The 21,017-nt window shown below is 36.4% G+C and overlaps 1 protein-coding gene across 6 annotated transcripts in view; it reads right to left on the minus strand.

Moving 5' to 3' along the window:
- Positions 1-636: 636 nt before the first annotated feature.
- Positions 637-21,017, minus strand: part of sardh (sarcosine dehydrogenase) — a 65,936-nt gene continuing 45,555 nt past the window's right edge. For all 6 annotated transcript variants that reach the window (XM_016481621.1, XM_016481618.1, XM_016481622.1 and 3 more), the window contains exons 17-21: positions 15,370-15,463; positions 11,441-11,603; positions 9,547-9,715; positions 8,204-8,339; positions 637-1,403 (exon numbers count right to left, since the gene is read on the minus strand). In XM_016481621.1, coding sequence (XP_016337107.1) covers positions 1,275-1,403; positions 8,204-8,339; positions 9,547-9,715; positions 11,441-11,603; positions 15,370-15,463 — 691 coding nt within the window. In that variant the 3' untranslated portion in view covers positions 637-1,274. The remainder of the gene's footprint in view (positions 1,404-8,203; positions 8,340-9,546; positions 9,716-11,440; positions 11,604-15,369; positions 15,464-21,017) is intronic.

The raw sequence follows: 21,017 nt of genomic DNA on the forward strand, positions 1-21,017 counted from the left end.
TTAACATCATTGTAAAGTACACACTGAATACTGTCTACTATTTTAAAAGCAAAATAGTAGGCATTATGCAATGGTAAAGTACCTTCTGTTCACCAAGGCTGCATTTATCTGATCAAAAATACAATAAAAACTGTAATATTGTCAGATATTATTTCAATTTAAAACAATTTGCTTTCTATTGTAATATATTGTAAAATTATTAATTTATTAGTAATTTATTCCTGCATCATTACTCCAGTATTCAGTGACACATGATCCTTCAGAAATCATTCTAATTTGCTGATTTTTTTGCTTAAGAAACATTTTTAATTATTATTAATTTTGAAAACAGTTGTGCTGCTTCATATTTTTGTGGAAACCGTGATACGTTTTTTCTTTCAATAAATATACAGTTAAAAAAGATCAGCATTTATCTGTAATAAAAATCGTTTGAACGATTGTCATTTTAGCCAATTTATATAATTATTGCGAAATAAAAAGCATTAATTTCTATCAAAAAAATAAAATCTTACTTAACCCAAACTTTTGAATGGAAGTTTATGTTCTCCTACAAGGAGTCATAAAAACAATATGACAGTTGCAGTGTTTACAATATGAGAAATTTTGGTTTTAATCTTCATACATTTTGCAAATTCACACTTTCCATTTAAACAACAAATGAAGTTAAAGAGCAGACAGCTTAAAGGGCAGACTTTAGAAAGAATTACTATTATTAGCAATAAGGAAATTAAATGCCTTGGTTATTGTTTTTACTGGTTAAAATCCAGTGAAATGTTAATTTAATGGTTACAGTACATGTGGATGAACTGATGGCCCAGATTTATATTTGGCAAAAGTTACAGTAATCAAACCATTATATTATTATTATCTTTTATTTGATTTGATTTTATATTTAACCAAGACTAACATCTTTAATGCACAGCTATTCTATGAAAACACTCACGAATATTCAAGCTAGTACAAAAAAGTCAGAGACAGGCTCATGGTTTTCTGAAAAATATAAATGATTTCTTTCTGAAAAAGATGAAATTTAAGGCACTGAAAGAAGCTGAACACTATTACACTGTATAACCAGGCTATTTCTGAAATTCACATTAGTTCATTGTTCTTCTATGATCTTTATGGTGCATCATCCCTTAAAGACAGTGAATATAAATACAGAAGTGTATTTAGTTCTGTCCTGGAATGCTGATGCTGATGTGTTGGATAAAGGCCTGTAAACATTTACCTCAGTTACACTGAATCAGTCTGGACCAGTTACATTCTGGCTTTGTTCAGCCGTAGATGCCCTTAACACGCTTGTTCTCGGGGTCAAACGGAGATTTCAGGTGAGCCGTAGCCTTGTATGTGACGCCCATCCTCTCCAGAGTGAATTCACCGCTGCGGACGAAATCAGGGCTCACCTGGGGGCGAAGTGAACATGGACAAATTCAAGTGAAGTTTGAGTAAAATGGATTTATGATTCAAATGAAAAGGCTTTTAATCCACATGAATGTTTTTTTTTTCATTCATATCACAGTGTCAAACCATGCAACAGAAATGAGGTCTGCTCTCACATCCCTCTCTTTCTATCTGTGCCCCTACGGCTCGCTCTCTGTCCGGGGGTTGCATCTCTTTTTAATTAAATCTGAACGAGCTGCAGGCATTACCCTGTGGAGTCGAGATCAAGATGCAGTGGCTAGAAAACTAGCCTGACCTCTGTAAGTGGGCACATTGCAGTCTTAATGGACACATTGGTAGATATCCACTGATTGCTACAAAGAATTAAGTAGTAAGCCGCAGCTGTAGCTATAGTAACTAAAGCAAAACTGCTGTGCAGTGTACAAGTAAAACATTCTATTTGCACATGCAGTTAATACAGAAGCTCTACAGAGTGTCTTGAGCTCCACATACTCCTGCATACATGTATTTAAAGGTATCAAAATACACAAAAAAGGCAAAATATCAAAGTTTATTTATTGATGATATATGCTTTGTTGAAGCAGTCAGGTTATTTTTTTAAGCATTCATAATTGTGGTGAATTCCTGGTGAAAAACTCATGATTCTAAAATGAAAATTCCACCAGAGAATCGCGACAAGCAAAAACTCTTTAACTCCTCCCACTTCCATGAAGCACTGTGAATCACGTAATCGAATCAGTCCTTCCATGCACGGACCTGCTTAAATATTTGTATATCTATTCATATTCAGCAATAAACATAAAATATAGTTCCCATATACACAATCAGCATCTTTAAATCAATAGTTTTCCATTTCTCTGGTTTTCCATTTCCATGTTTTGAAATTGTCATATTCAAAGCATCAGGGGACTGTAGTTTTTCCCTCATTAAAGTCATTACATACACAGTCTTATATTTCTTATCATGTTTATATGCTAAAGAATAAACAATAATAATTGTATGTAATTTTATTTAACAAAAAAATGCTTTTTTACTGTATGTGTAAGGGATAATGCATGGCTAGCTGTGCATTAAACAATTTTGGTGGTTGCCTCCACGGAGTGCATTAAAATCGTTTAATGCACAGCTAGCCATGTATTATCCAATGGTACCATGGTTATTTGCCAGCATTGCCAACTTAAAGCTGTTTATGATGTTAGCAGCACAATATTTAACTGGAAAGGTAAAAATGACGGGTATTTTTGTCAGTTACGTCTCGTTAGCAGATGAAAGAGTGGGGTAAGACCACATTTATTTGAACGAATTATAGTATTTATTTACTAGTAAGTAAATACATTGACTAGTAAGGGCTGCTTTTACAATGCTGTCAGTCCTTTTGAAGCTTGTAAACTCTCCAGGACATTTTTCAAAATTTCCTCTTTTGTGTTCCACTGTAGAAAGAAAGTCACACGGGTTTGGAAACTTTCAAAATTTGAACTAGAACTATGAAAAGTCTTATGCATGAAGTCTCGAGGTCTCGAGGTCCGTGAATAATAGTTCTCTGACATTATGTCCAGTGATGTGTCAGTGGTGTGTAATGCAGTGAGCAGAGAGAGTAAAGGTCTGATCAGATCAGCGCTTAACCCTGTTCAACAGCACTGCCGTCTATGCTGTGGAATGGAGACGTCTCAGCTCTACCTCCCCATCTGTCCCTCCTCATCTAGCGCTCTGTCAGTTAACATTAAGTACACATCCCCCTGTATCATGTCATACTCACAAGTACACGGACTTCAGAGCTGCCACTGTGTCCAAGAATCATAACACACACACCCACACAGACTCACACTGTTTATATATATATATAAATTTATACAACAGTCCTTTCTGGTTCTTGAATCCGATTGGCTGATTTATAATTTTATAAATAATACTGTTTATGCGTCACGGAACGTAGTTTTAAGAGTTTATTTTAGGCGAGAATGTAGTTCAGACTTCAAATATGCAGTTTGTTAATAAAGATAATGTCTATTTGAATGTTTTGGAGATATCCAGGGCGTCAGCGGCTGTTCAGCGCTCATGAACCCGGTGAGAGCAGCCTCACTTCGGCCAGATCTTCTGGAATTTGCCGCTGGCTCTAATGTGGCTCTCTATAGTGGTTAAACATGAGATATAATTCGTTTTGGGTAAATCTCATGGGCTGAGGGCAAAATCTCATCACGTTATATTTTATGTAACTTTAATGCTGTATATCAGAGTGCTGCCTTTGTACTTTTGACTGAATTGCCTAGCAACTTTTATGATGGCTGTTTTTGTTGTTTATTAAATATTATTATTCAAAAAATAATATTTTATATAAATAATAGTAGTATTTAATAATAATAGTATTTAGTATTGAGAAATGGTGTGTTTGTGTCAGTGAACTTTTAATAGCATAATTTAATTCATTATTTGTTCCAGAGCAAATAGTTTGGGCTGAGGGCAAAATCTCATCACGTTATATTTTATGTAACTTTAATGCTGTATATCAGAGTGCTGCCTTTGTACTTTTGACTGAATTGCCTAGCAACTTTTATGATGGCTGTTTTTGTTGTTTATTAAATATTATTATTCAAAAAATAATATTTTATATAAATAATAGTAGTATTTAATAATAATAGTATTTAGTATTGAGAAATGGTGTGTTTGTGTCAGTGAACTTTTAATACAGTAATACAATAAGCTTTCAATAAAGCAACTCAATGTTCCTTCGTTACTAGTTCTAAAGTGACGTTTTCGAATTAGTAACAGAGACTTGGGCTCAGCTGTTACACTGTCAAACTGAGATTTGAATCCATGGAGGAAAGAAGTAGTTCCACACAAAAGAGGGTTCCCTTATCGAGTCGGTCTCTCGACATTACGTATGGGGAAACCCTTTTCCTCCGAGATGCTGAAGCCTGATTGAATCACTCTATTGCTCCGTAATAGCCAATGGCGTTCAAGCATTCACCTGATTGGCGGGCTCAGCCGCTATATAGGTGATGTCGAGTGACAAGTTCCCTCAGAATCTTTCTCCTTCACTTAGCGATGCTGTTTCAAGAAGCCTCTTATCGCTCACCGTTGAAGGTACAAATTGCCATTCCCTGCAGTGTTCCGGTGAGTATAACATCTTCTTATAGTATGGATAAGCTGTCCGTTCACTTCCTCACCTCTGCTGCTGAGCCGTGGAGACAGAAGGCATGGCAGCTTGGGACAGAAAGTTTAGGAGATGGGCCTGCAACGTGTCAATTCACCTAAACCTCCCATGTCTCCTTCAGAATGGATATTCACTGTCTTTCTGCCTGGGCGGCCCTCACACAGATGCAGTGCAGCCCGTGTTTGTCTACCAGCCATTAAGCGATACCCTAAGAACTTCAGAAGCAAGCGGCACGGGCCCAGTTCCTGTGTTTTCCTCAACCCTCCCACCCTAAACCGGGACCTGAAGTTGGCAGGAAAATAGCCCTGTCGCTGACAGTGCTCTCTATGAGAGAAGGTTTACAGGGTTTCACAGACCCTCATTCGCATGATTCAAGCAGCAGCCTGCTGTGTACAGGGCACGGAGAATCTCAAGTCGCTCGATCGCTAATTCACACGATACCAGCAGCCCCTTGCCTCAAAACAGTGACCAGTCATGTGCAGAGCACAGAAAAGTTCCAGGCTCTCACTAATTCGCTGGATATGAGCAGCCCCTTGCCTTAGAGCAGTGGCCAGCCGTGTGCAGAGCATGGAGAAGGTCCAGTCGCTCGATCGCTCATTCACAGGAAATTTCCATATCAGCATGAAGGAGTTCCAATCGCTCTCTAATTTGCGGGATATCAGTAGCCCCTTGCCTCTGAGCAGTGGCCAGCCATGTACAGAACACAGAGAAGTCCCAATCGCTTACTCATTCACATGATAGCGGCAGCCCCTTGCCTCAAAGCAACGGTTAGCCACGTTCAGAGCTCAGGAAATTCCAGTCGCTCACTCATTCACAGCCGTAGAGCAGCGACCAGGTGCGTACGGGACACAGGAAAATTCCAATCATGCACTTGTTCACTCAATACAAGCAGCCCCTGCCTCAGAGCGGCGGTCAGCTATTAACAGAGTAGAGAAAGTCCAGTCACACTTATTTCCGCGATGCAAGGTTTCCCCTGCATGCTCACGCACTTATCAGCACAGAGAGTTCAGTCCGTTCACGATACACTGGCCACTTTTGTGCAGGGCCGAGCCGTCCCCTGAAAACGTTTCAGAGATTGCTGGACTGATGGCAGCTGCGGTCTCTGTCTGCCACCGGGGCTTGCTGCATGAGGCCACTGCAACTATGGTTACAGAGTCGTGTCCCATGGCAAGCGTGCAGAGCAGGGACAATGTTCCTTGTCATAACGCGCTCATGTCTCGAAGCACTGACGCACTGATTCGGCACAGCCATGTACGAATTGGGTGCTGCTATGTCCAGAGTAGTTAGACGAATAGTGGTTCCCACGGACGTGTCAGGCTGGGGATCCCTCTGCGATGGCAGACCAGCGTTTCGTATGTGGACAAGCGACCAGAAGAAAAATCATCATCATCCTGTTCAAAAGTTTACTCTTAATGCATAGTGTTGCCTTCTTGAGCATCAGTAAATGTTTTGACCTTTTGTAATTATTATGTACGAGTTCCTCAATTGTCCTCAGAGTGAAAAGATGGATCTCAAAATCATACAGTCACTGTTGGAAAGGGTTCAGATATGCAGAAGAAGCTGGAAAACCAAAGAATGTGCAGGAGCTGGAGGATTTTTCTGAAGAACAACAAGCAGTTGAACTGTTCAGGACAAACAAGGTACTCATGAACAACCATCACGAAACATAAAAACAGTCGTGGATCACCCAGGAAACAACACACAGTATTAATATTCAAGGGTATGTAAACTTTTGAACGGGGTCTTTTTCATAAATTCAGTTATTATTTTGTCTTGTGGAGTATATATAAACATCCGTTATGTGACATAGCTTATTCAAGACAGTACTAAATAAAAAATAACATGCAATTTTCATGATCCCTCTTATTTTGTGAAAATGATTAACATTTTGCATATTGTTCAAGGGGTATGTAAACTTATGAGCAAAACTGTATATAAACCATTTTATACATGGTCGAGAGACCTTGACACTTGACAAACCTGTGACATTTTTCTGTATTATTTAATAAATTAATATTAAATAATAATAATTTAAATTAATAATAATTTAATACATTTATGTTTCATTGTTATTTATGCTAAAGGTTATTACATTAAACATTTTTTCACTGAATTTTCACCAAAAACGGTCATATGATGATATAAGGTTTAGGTCACAGCACCCATACTTAACCCCACCATTAATTTCAGAACAGTAAGTATTAAAACTTAAGAAATGGAAATGAGCACTTCACAATAATGGCAGCATGTGCTCAGCAGAGACGATGGCACACAGTAACCTTCATCTAATCATCGCTCTTTACAGGCCTGTTAAATTAGCTTATATGAGGAACAACTCGCATGACTCGCTCTCAATCATAACAGCAGAGAAGGGAAACAAGTGCATATGCAACAAAGACACAAATCAGAGGAGAAGAGGGCTTCTTAATACTTATCTGTTAGAAGTACTTGCCAGAGTTCAATTATACTTAAAATATCACGTTGATGATAAGAAGTGACCCATTCTCATATTCTGATGTCTGATCTGACTGTGAGTAAAACATAAAACAGCTGTATGCAGCCTATCTGCCTTGCTCTCTACTGCCTACAAAGGCAGCTGACTTATAAGGCCAAAATGGATCCTCATAACAGTCTGATTTGGAGCACTCTACATGGGCAGTAACTCACTTGATTTATAACTGATTTCAATACAGTTACTGTAGGTGATAGCATGCTGCTATGCTAATAATGCAATGTACAGTAGTATGCCTAAAATACATAGCATGGTAACACTTTGGTTTAGGGACCAATTCTCACTATTAACTAGTTGCTTACTAGTATGCATATTACTAGCATACTGGCTATTTATCAGTATGTATAAAGCACATATTAATGCCTTATTCTGCATGACCATATTCCTTAATCCTACCCTATACGCAAACTTGACAACTACCTTAACTAAATGTTCATAAGCAGTAATTAGCATTTTAGTGAGGCAAAAGTTGTAGTTAATAGTTAGTTAATAGTGGAATTGGTCCCCAAATTAAAGTATGACCCATAGCACACACAAATATTTGGTAAAATCGTCTATTTTTTTCTACATTTCACTCTACATCCACCACCTTAGATTAACTTTTTCACTCTGTGCAGTGCATTCTGGGATTGTCTTTGATGTTGTTTTGTGGTTCGGTCACATTTGCCATTGTTCAGTGAACAGAAATCCACGTGATTGGGAACTTTGGCAAAAGATTTCCCTACGCAGATTTCACACTTGGTTCAGATATTCATGTGAATTTACCACTTTGACCAACAGAAAGCTGCTTGTTTTGAAAGTGACTTCTGTGTGAGCTGAGTTTCATACATCTACACTCTTACAATCGAATGGACCTTTTTGCCCCAGAATCTTCATAAAAATTTAGCTAATGTGACTGCACTTTTAGACTACACCAAAACAAAGTCTCCACCTTCCTTTCAAAACCGTATTGGCTGAAAATATCAAACCTTTTTGATATCCTCTGACTGGATGGAATCATAGCGTCTGTGACCATCATACACTACACGATTTCCCATGAAATCGGTCAACTAGCATCGACTTCTCTAGACTGTAAATCGGGGCAAAAATCATGTAGTGTATTCTAGCCTTTAGGCAGACAGCTGTTGTATGGTACTCACCACTCCACCATCTGGGTTGCGGATATAACCATAGCCAATGGTCTTGTCAATGGAAAATCCAAATTCGGAGCGCCTCAGGTGGCCCACAGGAACACCATTGCGGAAAATAGTTTCCAGACCAAACATTGGCACTTTCCTGCAGGAAAGACAAACAACACATCAGTGCAGATCAAATGAGGATACCTAAATAACATGAACACTGGTCCAGAAAAACTGCATGGCATTCATGGCAGATCCTTGAGGCCATATCCAGAATTGGCTGTTTGCGTTCAACTTCTAAAAAGTATTAACATCACTGAATCCAAGTTTGTTGTGAATTCAACTTCTATAAACTATAAAGTATATAGTTTCAAATTACTGAACTTGTATTGACTAAGGCTCATGTCAGGAACGAATGAAGCTCTAAGTGGACATGAAAAGTGGAAAGTGTTGGTCAAACTCAGATGTCTCCTTGAAAAACCTTATCAGTCAAATGTATTGTGATGTATAATATCATTAGTTCGGAATTACAGCAATTATTCACTTTTAAGTCAAGACGGTTTGTAAATTAATGTAAAAAAACTGGCCAAATACCTGAGGCTATGAAACCAGTGATGACCAGCATATTAGTCTACTGCTGTGCTTTGAATTTTAAAGACGTTCACCCAAAAATGAAAATTTGCTGAAAATATACTCCCCCCCCTCAGGCCATCCAGGATGTAGATGACTTTGTTTTTTCACAGTAATCCACACCACTCCAGTCCATCAGTTAATGTCTTGTGGTGTGAAAAGCTGTGTGTTTGTACAGAACAAACTTGATTCTGGCTGACTTTTTCACTGGAGGAAGTGTTATTATGGATTGTGGACTCATATTTTAGCCAGAAGCAATGGTTTGACGTTAAGAATGTCTTAATGATGGATTTGTTTCTTACAAACACACAGCTTTTCACAAGCTGTGTGTTTGTAAGAAACAAATCCATCATTAAGACATTCTTAACGTCAAACCATTGCTTCTGGCTAAAATATGAGTCCACAATCCATAATAACACTTCCTCCAGTGAAAAAGTCAGCCAGAATCAAGTTTGTTCTGTACAAACACACAGCTTTTCACACCACAAGACATTAACTGATGGACTGGAGTGGTGTGTGGATTACTTGTTGATTATTGTAATGTTTTTATACAAAATGCTTAAAGCAAACAGAGAAATAACTGCTAAAATGATTTCGAAATTCAGTCAAAGGCCTATTAAATCCTCCAGTTAATCTACCATCTTAATATTCCTGCCTTTTTTATTACGTCTACATTCTTAACAGTGAGAAGTATGATTTTGTTGAAATCTCTTCTTTGGTGTGCTGGGACTCACTCATCAACTGTGAAGCAGACGATTCGTCTGCGCAGGCCCTCAGCCTTTTGGGCCTCCAGCGCCTTCCGGCCCAGGAAGGGAATGGAGGTCTTCATCTTACAGGTGAATGCAAGTCCTGCCTCTAGTGGAGTGTCATCAGGCCGCAGATCTGCATGCCAATGTCTGTAACCTGAAAAAGAGAGAGATAGACAGTTCATTCAAAACCATTTTTGAACAAAAATAAATAAATAAATCAAAGCAAAAGTTTTGATTTAATAATTGTAACAAATTTTTGAACAGAATGACTTCCTGCATATACACTCGTTCAAATGTTTGGGGTCAGATGTTTATTTTATTTTTTTATTTTGAAGGAAATTAATATTTATTCAGCCAGGGCATATTCAATTAGTCAAAAGTGACAAAAGAGATATATAAAAAAAAATATTGTTCTTTTGGACTTTCTATTAATTACAGAACACTGAAAAAATGTATTACATTTTCCACAATTTTTTTTTTAAAATAATTGCCGATTAATGGAAATATCAGCATATTAGAATGATTTCTGAAGGATCATGTGACACTGAAGTAATGATGCTGAAAATTCAGCTTTGCATCACAGGAATAAATTACATTTTACAATATATTAACATATAATTTTTTTTATTTTAAATTGTAATAATATTTCACAATATTACTGTTTTTACTGTATGAGCTTTTTTTTACTTTATGAAACATTTGAAAAAATCATACTGACACCATATTTTTAAACGGTAATGTAGATTTTTTGTTATATTAATAATATTTTACAACAAAAAACATTATTTTTACTTTCAGGAAATAATAATTTTGTAAACAAACAAACAAGAATTCTAATAATAATAATTAGAGAGTGTCAGCTTTTAATATTACTTTTTCTTTGTTACAATCTCTTATAATCTTAACATTTTAAACTTGACCCCACGAAAGGGATCAAAATTTATTTTAATTCAGAAAATAAAAAACAGTCTATAATAAAGTGTTTTATTTCATTGTCTGTGTAAATGGCATTTTTAAATACTTTTAAATAATTAATAGATCCAAAGAGCATCACGTCATTGAACCAAATGCAGAAAAACCCTAAACATGAAATCACACATCCATTATCACTAGCATGCTGATGCATTCACATAAACAGAGATGGACTTATTTCTTCATCTTGCACTCAGGTAGAGTATTTCAACCACAGTCTAGTAGACATGACCTACATAGTGAGTCTCAAGAGTGCAGTGGAAGTGCTGAAGTCTTCAGCTGCAGTAATGAGTTTTTATTGTGCCCCGCTGTCTACTTCTCCCTTTAATTCCACAAAGAGCTCAATGCATAAGAGACGCCTACCAGCCTACAGTACATCTGAACTAGTATCTCCACCTGTGTGCATTTACTGCATTACTTGACCAGTGCTGCTGCAGAAAAACTGCCATTTAAGGCTGAAAGAAGCACTAAGAATGAATTATATATATGTGGCTCTACTGGAGAGCGATACAATGATGATTTATGCTTGCGGTGTGAATCGAAAATGTATGGCAGATCAATCGAGATCTGTTGAATCAAACTCTAGTAGCCCAAACACTGTTCATCAACAAAACCCCACGGTAAATCAACTGACCTTGACACACTAAAAGGGCACCTCAGATAGCCAACACTCATAATGCATGAGATGATGTGAAAACGTCATCTTTTACTACTGAACTAGATTTGTATGTTTCCAGAAGAAAATGTTAGTGATCCTACGCAAAATGTCGCACAAGCGAGGGTGATTGCAAAGGCACTGCAGAGTGTTTGTGTGGTTTTGGATGGTTTCTTACTGACCCAAGTCAAAATAATATTGATAGTGACAGTGAATTAAAGTGATAGTAATAATAATAACATTAACCCTTACCTTTCTCAATGCTCAATGAGTCAATGGCCCTGTAGCCAGCATTACAAATGCCATATTTGGCCCCTGCGGCCATGACGGCGTGGTAGACGGGCAGACAGGACTCTTTAGGGATGTGAAGCTCCCAGCCCATCTCACCCACGAATGACAAACGCATGGCCCTCACCTATAAACACACACAAAAAAGAAAGAAAGAAAAAAGGACAATTTTATGCTAAATGCAGAAGAGAAATTGCATCCGTTTGTTATAAGAAAGAGTACATGAGTGTACTGTAGTTTGTTTCATTACCCGGCTCCCTGGAATAGTTCAGTGCTTGGCCCTTAAAAATCCCTTATGGGTGATAGAGGTTAAAACCAAGACAGATGAGACTAAACAGAACAAAAGTAGAAAATAGTCTAAAATAGTGTAATAGTATGATAAAGTATATTTTTATATTATTCAAGAATACTAAAATTACATGTTGAATTTTTGACTTTCTCTGAAAGCATTTGGATATCTGAATAAACAGTTTCCATTCAAACAAATAAAATTAAATAGACACTACCATGCAAAAGTTTGGGAATGGTAATAAATAAAAAAATCAAAGCTGAATTTTCAGCATCATTACTCCAGTCTTCAATGTCACATGATCCTTCAGAAATCATTCTAATATGCTGATTTGATGCTCAAGAAACATTTCTGATTATTATCAATTACCATTATCAAAAAGTTTTTGCTGCTTTACATTTTTGTGGAAACTGTGATAACCTTTTCTTCAGGATTCTTTGTTAAATATAAAGTTCCAAAGAACACCATTTATTTGAAATAGAAATCTTTTGATAATAAATGTCTTTACTGTCACTTTTGATCAATTTAATGTGACCTTGATGAATAAAAATCGAAATCTCGTATGAATCTCAAGCTGCGTCCCAAATGACGCACTATACACTATGCTCTCATACAGTATGTACTTATGCACCATGTACTCAACGATGTATAGTATGAATTAGAGGTCGACCGATAGTGGATTTTGCCGATACCGATAGCTAGGTTGGACCACACTGGCCGATACAGATTAATTAACCGATAGTTTTAAAATTGATACTGAACAAAAACTAAAATAGTGCTTTATTAACAAAAACAGTACTCCCCACTTCATTTTTTCGGTTATTTAAGTGCATCATCCGGGTGTTTAAAGTGTACTTTTTCTTTTTGGAATTTTCAGTGTGAGCGCAATTCTACTCGTACTATTTATACTACAAAACGTCATAGAATAGTGCATAAGTACGCGATTTGGGACGCACCTTCAATCTTACTGACCTCAACTTTTGAATGGTAGTGTAAATTTAAAAGTACATTTCAAACAAATTAGACAAAAGCTCAGAGTTGAACTGTCTTGTAAATGTGGTAAATCTTAAAATGGTTTTAATGTTAATAATAATTCCGGCACAAGAGTTACATGACAAACTCAGAGTATTTTCCATAAAGACAGTCAGAGAACGCTATGAAAAATGAGGTGAGAACAGTTTCAGTAGACGTTCATCCTGGCATCCATCTGTCCAGCCTCCATTAACTTAAAGCTCAACTGTTCATGAAACTGAGCTGAAGTACCTGCCTCTCTCTCTTACCGAACACACATTAACACCCAACCAGGGATCAAGATACAGCAGCCGGCCAAATGAGAAGAATCAACAGCCCTAAGCAGCAAAGCACACAACAGTCACTCAGATAATAGCCTGGCCGTTCTCCAGAACAGACGCAGCCGAGTGTGCGCATTACTGTGTTTTTGCAGTGAGCAGAGAGGAGCGGTTCATTGTGCCAGGCCTGAGGGGCTGAAATCAATCTGGCAGGGCTGAGATCATGTGAAGGACACCATTATCAGCCAGAAACAAGCACTGCGCTCTCGACTGTAACCTGCAGGGAGATACAGTGAGCATGTAAATCGTTTCTGGCCGTCAATAGTTGTCGTCTAATTCAAGACACTGTTTCAACAGCTTGAGACCCTGTTACCCACAATCCACTAGGCCAGGGTCTTAGCCTCAGATAACCCATCTGCAGACCGTACAGACGGCTTGAAGCATATTCAACCAAAAGCTGGCAAAAATCGCCGGTTCCAATCTGATTGGCTGGTTTTATGCAGTATCTGGGAGTCAGAGTGCACAGGTCTTTATCGGTTTTTGCAGGAATGAAGTTGGTGTGTTACCAGCAGCTCCTGAAGAGCCACTGTTTTTGCTGTTTGTAAGGTTCAGGGTATAAAAAGTTTGAAAGATACTCAAGAGCTTAGTTTAAAACAAACAGAAGCAGGATGATGCATGTGTATATGATCCCTGATTTCAGATTTACCCACTTCTATATGTCACCAAAAATGCATTCAACCAGATGTTTTTTTTTAAATAATTTTATTCTGCAAGGATGCAATAAGTCGTTCAAAAGTGTCAGTAAAGACGATTTTAATGTTAGAAATTAATTCTAATTTAAATAAATTCTTTTGAACTTTCTATTGATTAAAGAATCCTGAAAAAAAGCATCATGGTTTCCACAAAATATGAAGCAGCACAACTGTTTTCAACATTGATAATAATAATAAGATGAAATGTTTCTTGAGCACCAAATAAGCATAATGATTTCTGAAGGATCAAGTGACAATGAAGACTAACGGCTGCTGAAACTTCAGCTTTGCCATCACAGGAATTACATTTTAAAATATTTTAAATTAGACCGCAGTTTTTTTACAATGTAACTCTGGTTACAATATTACTGTTTTGTATTGATCAAATAAATGCAGCCTTGGTGAACAGAACAGACTTCTTCAAGAAACATAAAAATAAACAAATCTGACCGACCATAAAATCTTGAACAGTACTGTACTTTTTAATGATAATCACAGAAAGGGCCAAATGTGACCCTCGAAAATGAAAAATGTGTGTATATATATATATATATATATATATATATATAAATGCATGTCGCAAAACAGAATCAAGTATTTCCAATTTGATAATAAAAACAATCAGTTAAAGGGGAGGTCTAATGCTATTTCATGCATTCTGATTGTCAGAAACTGTATGTGTTACATCTGCTTGAATAAAAATGCACATAAATACGCAAATTTAAAATACAGTATTACGTTCACCAATTACAGCTCTAGAAATAATCATAAAAAATGTATTTATATTTATCTGCGATTATGAAATTATTGAAAAATGCATGTACTGTATACTGATTTACCGTCTCCATCATATTGGTGCTTTTTAACAAATCTTTTAAATGAACGAATCATTCTTGCTCACTTCCATGCACTGACTGACCTCAAGCTCATTGTCCATATTCCTCGATTAGGCTTACATTGTGTCGTTTAAATTCACCACCAGTCAGGTGGAAGTCTTTGGTTATGAAGCATCTACAAAGAAAATGAATCTACTGTAATGTAATGTCCAATGTATGCATAAATAACAATGGTGCTTGATTCTATTAACTGCATAAACTACAAACTTTTTTTTTTTTCACACACACAGAACGTGTCCATGAGACTGACAGAGACACTGAGTAGTGGGAATAAATAAATAAATAAAAAAAAAATTTAAAAAAATTAAATACAATCTTCCGGTTCTGGGTGCTGATTGGTCAATACAGCGTTTCGGCAAAAAATTACATTATAGTAACAGTTATAATGTGAAACACCTGCTCATCTAGCTGCAATATGCATAAATCAGCACACATCTCCTCAATAATAGGCATAAGAGGCACATCTTTCATGTCTATGACACATGGTACAGGGTGAGTTATGAGCTGAATTTTTGGCTTGAAAAATAACAAAAGTTGATGAATAATAATAGTGATGCTTTGCTGAAGCGGGTGCCACTAATTAGAGCATGAGCAAATGTGTCTGAGAGTGTCAGACAGAGCAGGAACTGCACAAAGATGGAGGACAGGGAGAAAGAGAGAGCGTTACCTTGTGTCCAGCGGCGTTCACTATCTTGTGTGTGGAGAAGGGAAACGCATCGCTGCTGAGGTCAGAGTCCAGCACTTCCTGCAGCAGCTCACGGCTGTCAACACACAAATCACACACTTTACTGTCAGTTCACTGAAAACTCGCTTTTTACAGTCTGCATAGAACCATAACAACAAAGTCAAGACCCCATAAATCAGCATCGGCTTTATGAGTTTTAAAAGTTAGTGAACTTCTCACTTTCCTAATTTTATTTAAATTAAACTAAAATTAAATTAATTAAAAAATTGCATTTTAAATTGTATTTATGTATTTAAATAGTATTCATGTAATATATTAAATAAAAAATTCTAAATGATAATTTTAAATTGTATTTATGTATTTAAATAGTATTCATAAATAAAATAAAATACAATAAAAAATAAAATAATTAGTGAAATTAGAATAAATACAATGGCCCCAAAAAGTATTTGGACACTTCATTCGCACTTAAAGTGTAATGTATCATATCAAGTGGCAAACTTTAAATTAATTTAAAATAATATTATAAAGTAACATTTAATTTCAGAATAAAAATAAAATAAGATGCATTAAAATACAAAAATAAACAGATTATTAATATTTAAAATCAAAATAAACAGTGGTGTGAAAAGTATTTGGATACATAATTCACAATTAAATTGCATTAATACATAAAAATATATCAAATCACGTGGAATTTATTTTGAAGAAATACATACTTTAAGCAAAACATTTCACAAAAGAGGTTTGTTAGGTTTAAAATGATAGAACTTTATTTTAAAATAGTATCTTAAAGTAACATTTCATTTTAAAATAAAAATAAAATTAAAAAAACAAGATCAGTTAAAATAATAAAAAAAATAAACAGATTAATAATTTGTAAAATTCAAATAAATACTGTGGCCTGAAATGTAGCTGGACACTTCAGCCACACTTAACATATAAAATGTCATTGCATCATATACAGTGTGTAAATGTATTCATACCCCTTCATTGTTTTCACATTTTGTTTTGTTGCTGCCTTATGTTAAACTGCTTTAAATTAGTTTTTTTTCCACAGCAATCTACACTCCATACACCATAATTGTCAAGCAAAAAAAACAGGGGTTTAACATCTTTGCAAATTTATTAAAAATAAAAAACTAAAATGATTCCATTGCATAAGTATCTGGGACAGTTGAAATTTAGCTCAGGAGCATTAATTTTGCTTGTAGATATTACTACACTTCAAGTGAAGTTAACCTGTGGCAAATTCAATTGAATGGGTATGATTTGGAAAGGCACACACGTCTTAATAAAAGGTCTAACAGCTGATAATGCATATCAGAGCAAAACCAAGCCCTGAGGTCAAAAGAACTGTCTGTAGAGCTCAGAAACAGGTTTGCGTCAAGCCACACATCTGGGGAAGAGTTCAGAAAAAACTTCTGCGAGGTGAACAGGTGAGGTGAAGAATGGCATATAATTGCAAAATGCTGATGAGCAAAGCTTGTCGCATACAAATACAAAGCTTGAGACTGTAAAGGTGCTTCAGCTGAATATTTAGTTAAGGGTATGAATACTTATGCAATGTACTTATTTCAGTTTTTTCTTTTTAATAAATTTACAAAGTTGTGACAATTCTGTTTTTGCTTTGTCAGTATGGTGTATGGAGTGTAGACTGATGTGGGGAAAAAAAGTAATTTAAAGCAGTTAAACAAGGCAGCAACATAACAAAACATGAAAAAAATGAAGGGGTATGAATACTTAGGCAAGGCACTGTATATATATAAAATCAAACCAAGTGGCATTACTGTAGAGAAAAGCACATTTTAAGCAGCAAATTAACATAAGAGCCTTGGTTATTATTATATATTCTTTATGGAATGCAGGAAGATGCCCCTGTGTCACCATTGAACTCTCTCCATTTCATCAGGTCAGCCATCAGTCTCTCCATCACTGTTCCTCTCCATAAGATCTTTCTATTTTGGACCTGCAGCCCTCGTCTGACCTGCGCTTTCCCTGCGATTGTGTGTGTGTGTGGGTGTGATAAACTTGTTCTAGCTGCATCATTTGGGGTGACACAGGAACAGCTTTGGCCCATTTTGCATTAGCATGTGTATTAACAAAAGCAGAAGGAGGCCTGACGGATGTTAGCTCAAGAACAAGAGTGTGTGTTCGGCTTCATGCTACATGTATCGCACAGTAGTTATCCTGCAGCAACAGCCACAGAGAGGAAAACTACATCTGTGTGGGCAGAGTGAAGAGAGGAAGGAAAGGTTTTAAAAGGTGATGGAGGAGGAATAGTCAGGAGAGAGATGTGATGTATGAGGATGGAAATGATGAAGGTGGAACGTCATGTTTTCGAAGGAGCGCATCGTGGATGTGGCTTTGACATGATTAAGGGAAGACTCCTCTCCTCCACCCACTCAAACATCACTCTGTTCACTGAAGCACAGAGGCCAACAACCACTCTAATTATACAGTGTGTGTGTGTGAATCTAATTATGCGCTCTGCCTCTCCTTTAGCAGAGTCAGTTAAGCAAGGATCAGATATAGTCTTAATTAATGAAAGCACTTTTCACCACAGAGCACAAATGATGAGAAGTAGAGCGAGGCGCTCAACCAAAACGTTCTGAAAATCATGACGTGCATAACATTCACTAACCTCTCTTGAAAGAAATACATTTGTTTATGAGGTTACATTAAAATGAAGGAATTAATACAGAATATCACAGGCTTATATAATTCCTTTTGTATAATATATATATGTGTATCTGTGTGCATTACATTGATTAAAAGTGATAGTAAAGACATTTATAATGCTTCAAAAAGTTTCCATTTCAAATAGACATAAGCACGATATGAGAATTTTTATTCTAAAGACACACACCTGTACTGTATATAGTTATTTTTTATATAAAAATAAAGACGCAAATTACAAACCATGAGACAAATACAATAGATACAAATTAAATAAAATACATTCATTTTTTCTAATACAGTAGGTTTAACATGTATACTTTATTTAACATCTTTTGTTTTTTAATTAACATTAATAAGACAGACGGGTATTTAATTAGGCTGCTGTCCCTTTAAGACCGAATTAATGTAATAAACTGACACATATTCGGTTTTCACCCACCTGTTTACGTTCACTTAAGCCATAACCGACTGTATTTACGTGAGAAACTCCACACGATGGACATTTTGACAGCTGTGTGTGTGTATTTTTGACGTGAAGGCACAAGGAGAACTGAACGCAGAACTGGGAGAGCGCTTCTGTTGTTTGTCATTCAGTGTGATTCCGCCTATACCCGCCTTTACTTACTGCAAGTTGATCGATAACGAATTGTGATTGGATGGTAATTTTGTTCTACGACAAGCTTAGTTACCTTTGACTAGTCTGTTCTCGCATGACAGAACACTTCTACTACTCGCTCTGATCACAGTCGTAAAGATTTTTTTAAAATACGGGACAAAACATGATTTTTTCAAAATAAGTTGGGACACTAAAAATAGAGCTGAAATATGGGACTGTCCCGGGAAAAATGGGACATCTGGTCACCCTATATTAAGGATCATGTGACACTGAAGACTGGAGTAATGATGCTGAAAATTCAGCTTTCAATCACAGGAATAAATTATGTTTCAAAAAAATATATTCAGCAGAAAACAGTTATTTTAAATTGTAACAATATTTCACAATAATATTATTTTTTTACTGCATTTATTTTTAATCAATTAAATGCATCCTTAGAGTGATGTCTTTCGAAAACGTATATACACACACACTGTATATACTGTATATATATGCACACACACACACAAGTGTTTGTTTGTATGTATATACTATTATTAATATATTCTTATTTTTTTAATTATTATTATTATTCAATTAAAATGATTAAATATTAAATGTTTTCCTGTTTTTCTCCGTCTTGTAAATGCCTGGTGTCAATTCAATACAATCACATTTTTGCCAGTGAGAGGGAGAAACCAGAAATAGATGAAACTACTGCACCAGCCACTCCACCATTAGCCTTATTTACCTAAACGAAAGCATTCAGTAATGAGGAGATGTGGAGCACAAACAAGCTCATAGCAATTTCACAGCAAGCCTCAATTAAATGGGTAGTTCACTAAATCTGTCATCGTTTACATTTCTCCATGTCGTTTCAAACCTGTGACTGTCTTTCTTTGGTAGAACACAAAAAAAGACATTTAGTAGAATGTTCAAGCTGCTCTCTTCCTTACAATGAAAGTGGATGGGGACCAAAAATTTACAACAATAAAAGTAATCCATGTGGCTTGTGCACTATATTCTAAGTGTTCTGAAGGCATTTGCTAGTTTTGCATGAGGAACAAACTAAAATTAAAGTTGTGCCTTGAAATTCTTTATTGAATTTCACTGTTTGGAAAATGTAACAGCTTGGACATTCTGCTCTAAATAACTGCTTCTGTGTTCCAGAGTAGAAAGACAGACATAAGGGTGAATAAATAATCATATTAATTTAAATTTGTGTGTGAACTGTTCAGTAAAATTTTGTAGGAAACCACAAAATCTAGCTGCTTTGGCTGATATAACATTCATCTGTGGATTCCATCTCATGAGTTCATTGCAAATCATCACCTTTCAGTCAAGTCGCTTCAGTATGTTACAACAAACGCAGCTGTGGAAGCACATCTCTCAATGACGGCAAAGCATTTATTCACACATAAGCACACTGTCGCTTGCTCTGCTAACCCTGCATAAATCTCACTCCCTTATGACACCGGGATCATTTCAATACACACACATTTTGTCCTTCAGACACAATGTGGCTCATAACATCTTTACCCAAATACACTGCATCTAATGAGCTGGCGGGGCTACCGTCACCCCTAAATAACATCTAGACATCACAAACACCGATTTATGCTAGTAGATCAAGTTCCTGAATCAACATCCTTTGTTGTTTCTGAAATGTTGAGTCTGGAACGCGTCGTACTTCAGTAAATCACATTTTGAGGGAGGAAAGCAAAGTTTTCAACATAATGTTATAATTCTAGCAAAAATATAGAGAAGGCCACTCATGAGGACAAGGCCAGCCGTAAAATCACACTAACAAGGGCAAGTCAGACGGGACATGGTTACTCATGCTCTAGCATTTCATCAGCTGTATCTACACATGGACTGCGGCTCATTCCACTCCTTAGTTCTCTGTGACATGAATCTGTATATTGCAAACACTAATTTTATTTTATTTTCATTTCAGAAAATATATAACTTGCATTGAACCAGAGCTCAGAATGCTTTTTTTTGTTCATTTAAAGGAACACTCCACTATTTTTGAAAATAGGCTCATTTTCCAACTCCCCTAGAGTTAAGAGTTAAGGTTTTACCGTTTTCGAATCCATTCAGCCGATCTCCGGGTCTGGCGGTAGCACTTTTAGCTTAGCTTAGCATAGATCATTGAATCAGATTAGACCGTTAGCATCTCGCTCAAAAATGACCAAAGAGTTTCTATATTTTTCCTATTTAAAACTTGACTCTTCTGTAGTTACATCGTGTACTAAGACCAACGGAAAATGAAAAGTTGCAATTTTCTAGGCCGACATGGCTAGGAACTATACTCTCATTCCGGCATAATAATCAAGGAACTTTGCTGCTG

Source organism: Sinocyclocheilus anshuiensis, unplaced genomic scaffold (assembly GCF_001515605.1).
Source record: "Sinocyclocheilus anshuiensis isolate Anshui unplaced genomic scaffold, SAMN03320099.WGS_v1.1 scaffold914, whole genome shotgun sequence".
Classification (NCBI taxonomy): domain Eukaryota; kingdom Metazoa; phylum Chordata; class Actinopteri; order Cypriniformes; family Cyprinidae; genus Sinocyclocheilus; species Sinocyclocheilus anshuiensis.